Genomic DNA, 5,679 nt, shown 5'->3' on the forward strand with positions numbered 1-5,679 from the left:
TTTTGTCAAATGCTTTTTGTAGGTCAATAAATATTCCCATCGTGTATTTCCTCTCATCCATAGCACTTGTTATGTCCTCCATTAGGTCGGTAATCGCCAGAGATGTCGATCGGTTCGACCTAAAACCATATTGGCAATCAGAGTCTATCAATAAATGTGTCTAATCTGTTATTAAAGAGTTTTTCCAAGATTTTTGAAAACTGTGACAACAGAGGAATTTAGGAAGTTATGTGATGTTGACAAAATACTATATATTTTCTGGGATGTTAATGATAACCATAAGACCTGTTGCATCCTTGTACAGTGTGTGATATAGTCTTATAATGTACTAGCTTGCTCTTGTTAATAGCATATTAATTGTTGCTTACTAATAATATAACAATGGTCTTCTTTACTTAAAACTGATGCTCTCAAATAAAACTAACAATGAACATTGAACTCACTTTTGCAAAATGATTCTGCTTAGGTTTGCGGGGTGTCTTTTGTGCTGGTGCCTTAGCTGGTTTACACCTGTCATAGACAGCTGTCTTTAAGAGCTTTTCTTACTCTTTTAAGCTTGTGCAGTGGTTAGTTCACATGGTGAAACAACTTATCAACTTGTCTTTAATGGCAACCGCTTTCTGACATAGTTATTGTCTTCAATAGGAGAAATATGCACATTGGAGTTTGATTATATAAGAGGCTGTGAAGGCTTGGAGAATTTCTTTAAGCCCCAGAATTGAGATCAAGGGTTTCTACTGGAATGCAGGGAAGGAATTCTTTACTTGGCAATATCATGTGGTTGACAAAATAATGCATTCCTTTTGCTTAAAGTGGTACCATTTAGCTGTCATATGTTGAATAACAAGTGCTACATTTGTTAGATGAGTCTAAATAATCCAAAATGGCGTTTGTGTGAACTGGGAATCTACAGTGATGGAAAGAGCAGGGTGCACTGAAAATGAAATGTGGCTCTTGTAGTTGACTCTCCTGAGGGATATTCTCTGTTGTATCTCCATAATATACAGATGGGGCACCTCACACAAGTCACCCAAGAAAGACTGTGCTCAGTAAATACTCAGAGGGAACAAAAAGGGACCAGTAATGAAAGACTAAACATGCAAACAGTATTATCAGTGCAGGCAGCATGGTATGTTTAGTTGTAGGGATTTACTGGATTTTGGTCTTTTTATGTAATAACTTCATGCTAAAGGAAGAAAAAAAAATCTTAACTGTGTGGGGATCAGGCGAGAAGTTTAAGGGATGGCTCTAAATCTGATTAGGCTGAAGTAAAAAGAAACTGCAGTGAACATGTGAAACAGCATTAACTTCTGTCACTGACAAACCAGTGTCCATGTTCAAGCCAGAAAATAATGCACCTATACAGCTGAGCAGATAATTATATTGATTTTTTTTTTTTTTTGTTTAGTTAATGTTCACTCAGTCTTTAAGTATATGACTATTTATGATTCAGTGTTAATAGAAAGATTATCGAATGAAAATGTTCTGTTTCTCTGCAGGATGGCTCAAGACAACGTAAAGAGAGAAAAAAGACAGTATCATTCAGCAGCATGCCCACTGAGAAGAAAATCAGCAGCGCAGGAGACTGCATCAGCGCAATGGTGGACGGCTCTGAGCTGAAAAAAGTGCGGTCCAATTCACGCATTTACCACCGCTACTTTCTCCTTGATGCTGACATGCAGTCTTTGAGATGGGAGCCTTCGAAGAAGGAATCAGAAAAGGCCAGAATTGATGTAAAATCCATCAAGGAGGTTCGGACAGGAAAAAATACAGACACTTTTAGAACTAATGGAGCCTATGATCAGATATCAGAGGACTGTGCATTCTCAGTCATCTTTGGGGAGAACTATGAGTCTCTGGACTTGGTGGCAAACACTGCAGACGTAGCCAACATATGGGTCACAGGGCTGAGGTACTTGATGTCCTATGGGAAACATACTCTAAATATGATAGAGAACAGTCAGAACAACATGCAATCATCATGGCTAGGTGAACTTTTTGATGAGGCAGACAGTAACAACAGCAAGCAAATAACAATATGTGCTGCTGTGCAGCTTGTCAAAAAGCTAAACCCAGGACTTAAAAATGTGAAAGTAGAACTGAAGTTCAAGGAGCTTCAGAAAGCTAAAGACAAAGCAGGTTCTGATGTAACAAAAGAGGAGTTTGTTGAGGTTTTTCATGATCTTTGCACAAGGCCAGAAATTTATTTCCTCTTTGTTCAGTTCTCCAGCAACAAAGAATTCATGGATACCAAGGACTTAATGATCTTTCTGGAGGCAGAGCAGGGCATGGCACAAGTCAGTGAAGACACAAGCTTAGAGGTCATTCAGAAATATGAGCCGTCTAAGGAGAGCCAGCTCAAGGGTTGGCTTTCTCTCCATGGGTTCACAAACTACCTTATGTCACCAGAGTGCCAAATATTTGACCCTGAACAAAAAACGGTCTGTCAAGACATGAACCAGCCCTTGTCCCACTATTTCATCAATTCATCCCACAATACATACCTGATAGAAGATCAGTTCAGAGGTCCCTCAGATGTGACAGGATATATCCGTGCCCTAAAGATGGGCTGCCGCAGTGTAGAGCTGGATGTGTGGGACGGGCCTGATAATGAACCTGTCATTTACACTGGTCATACGATGACCTCACAGATTGTTTTTCGCAGCGTCATAGATGTCATCAACAAGTATGCTTTTGTTGCGTCTGAGTTTCCACTGATACTGTGTCTAGAAAACCATTGCTCCTTAAAACAGCAAAAAGTCATGTTTCAGCATCTAAAGAAGATCCTTGGAGACAGGCTCCACCTAGACTCTCCTAAACCTGAGGACTGCTACCTCCCCTCTCCCTCTGAACTGAAAGGGAAGATCCTTCTGAAGGGTAAGAAATTGCCTACAAACTGCACAGCTTCTGAAGGTGAGGTGACAGATGAGGATGAGGGGGCAGAGATGTCTCAGAGGGTGAGCATTGAGTCTGCGGAACAACAGACTATTGTATCCAAGAAATTCCAGCTATCAAAGGACCTGTCTGATCTGGTGACTTTGTGTAAATCTGTGATGTTCAAAGACTTCCCAACATCTTTTCAGAGCCAGAAGCATTGGGAGCTTTGCTCTTTTAATGAGGTCTTTGCCAGTCGCTGTGCAAGTGAATTCCCAGGTGACTTTGTTAACTATAACAAGAAGTTCCTAGCACGAGTTTACCCCAGCCCCATGCGAATTGACTCAAGCAACATGAATCCACAAGATTTCTGGAAGTGTGGTTGCCAGATCGTGGCAATGAACTACCAGACTCCAGGCCTGATGATGGATTTGAACATCGGCTGGTTCCGCCAGAATGGGAATTGTGGCTATGTGCTACGTCCAGCAATCATGAGGGAGCAGGTGTCATATTTTAGTGCCAACACTAAGGATTCAGTGCCTGGTGTTTCACCACAGCTCCTACACATCAAGATCATCAGTGGACAAAACATCCCCAAGCCCAAAGGCTCAGGTGCCAAAGGAGATGTAGTAGACCCCTATGTATATGTGGAGATACACGGCATTCCAGCTGACTGTGCTGAACAAAGGACTAAAACAGTCAACCAGAATGGGGACAGTCCTCTGTTTGATGAGAGCTTTGAGTTCCAAATTAACCTCCCAGAGCTCGTAATGGTGCGCTTTGTGGTGCTAGATGATGACTACATTGGGGATGAATTTATTGGCCAGTATACAATCCCCTTTGAGTGCCTCCAGCCAGGTTTCCGCCATATACCGCTACAGTCATTGACAGGGGAAGTGCTGCCACATACATTGTTATTTGTTCATGTGGCCATAACCAATCGAAGAGGAGGTGGCAAACCACATAAAAGGGGACTGTCTGTACGAAAAGGCAAGAGGAGTAGAGAGTATGCTAGCATGAGAGTGCTGCTGATCAAGACTTTGGATGACGTCTTCAAAACAGCCATCCTGCCACTGAGAGAGGGAACAGACCTTCGAGAAAACATGCAGGTAAGACATTAACATCCATTCAGTGTTTATTTGATTCATTTATATCATCACCAGGAAGCTATCAGTACCATTATGGATATACAGTATGTGGTAGCTGCACAACCTTCTCTTCCGTCTTCCAGCATGACGACTTTTCTCAGATCGAGTAGAGTAAATGTACCCCCAAGTCAAGCACAGATTACAACCACGTTGTCTAATGAAGCTCCCTCTTTGGAAAGAGAAACACAAAACCACTAAGCTTGACTGAATCAGATCAATCCAGTGTTAATTTCGACACCTGAATTTGATTTCATTTTAGTCTTTTGACAAAAATGTATATTTCTTCTAGTTTTAGCCAATAAAAACTAAATATCTTTTAGTCTGGTTTTTGTCACATTTAAACAGCATTTTTAATATGTACTGTAGGCAGTGTCTTCATCTTGTTTGTGTACAGTTACCATGCTTACACACGTTCTGTCTGTTGTGAGGTTTGCGGAAAATACGGTTTTATTCACACAGTCTCCCTCTGCTCTGTAGAAGTGGCACTCCCTGGGTTCAGCTTGAGACGGGACGCTAAATCATTGGAGAACATTAAAACAGTGAGATCTCTACAGCATTTAGAAATGATTTATCTTTTACTGCTCGCATTAATCCTGATGGCAAGACAAAAGATATAACTGAAAGGAACGTTAATGTTACATATACATCCACACCGCACATCTCACTGTTTCAAATGGTGTGCTGCTACATCTTCCTAGTGTGTCCCATCAGTTTTTGTGCGTAATTTTCTAGATTGTAGATGAATATGATTCGTAATTTTGTATCTTCCAGGAAGCGCTAATGATTGTAGATGAATATGATTCGCAAGTTTGTATCTTCCAGGAAGCGCTAATGCCAAAAACAGAACGTTACTGAATATAACATGGTAGTGAAACACAGCAAGCGGTTAATTCAACAATAGTTTGGCTGGTGAAAGAAACAGTTTTACTGATCAGAGCCTACAGTTTCTGATTCCACAGAAGCGGCAGGTTATCGTTGTTACTTCATGGCCATTCATCCACCTTTCACACTGTTTACATTTTATTCCGTAATGAAAAAACATAAACCATTTTGATGTTCTCGTTATCAAATACTGCACTTTATTTAGTTTGTTTCATTTTCATCTTGAAAAATAGGTCGTCAACAAATATTATTCATCAGTTTTTGTTAACGGAATTAACTAGTGAAAGGAAATGGCAGAAAGAAGAACCAAGAAATGTAAATTCATATAATAGATACTTCAAATGTGTAAATTGAAATAGAAGAGGTAACCATTAATATTGTTGGAATCATGACATTTACAGTGGGTACGGAAAGTATTCAGACCCCCTTAAATTTTTCACTCTTTGTTATATTGCAGCCATATGCTAAAATCATTTAAGTTCATTTTTTTTCCTCAATGTACACACAGCACCCCATATTGACAGAAAAACACAGAGTTTTTGACATTTTTGCAGATTTATTAAAAAAGAAAAACTGAAATATCACATGGTCATAAGTATTCAGACCCTTTGCTGTGACACTCATATATTTAACTTAGGTGCTGTCCATTTCTTCTGATCATCCCTGAGATGGTTCTACACCTTCATTTGAGTCCAACTGTGTTTGATTATACTGATTGGATGTGATTAGGAAAGCCACACACCTGTCTATATAAGACCCTACAGCTCACAGTGCA

The 5,679-nt window shown here is 40.1% G+C and overlaps 1 protein-coding gene across 1 annotated transcript in view; it reads left to right on the forward strand.

Moving 5' to 3' along the window:
* The window catches only part of plcl2 (phospholipase C like 2), a 45,893-nt gene that overhangs the window by 19,617 nt on the left and 20,597 nt on the right, over window positions 1–5,679 (forward strand). The window contains exon 2 of the mRNA XM_020609672.1: window positions 1,500–3,983. Within this exon, the coding sequence (XP_020465328.1) occupies window positions 1,500–3,983 (2,484 nt within the window). The remainder of the gene's footprint in view (window positions 1–1,499; window positions 3,984–5,679) is intronic.

Source organism: Monopterus albus, unplaced genomic scaffold (genome assembly GCF_001952655.1).
Source record: "Monopterus albus unplaced genomic scaffold, M_albus_1.0 scaffold101.1, whole genome shotgun sequence".
In the NCBI taxonomy this organism is placed as follows: Eukaryota; Metazoa; Chordata; class Actinopteri; order Synbranchiformes; family Synbranchidae; genus Monopterus; species Monopterus albus.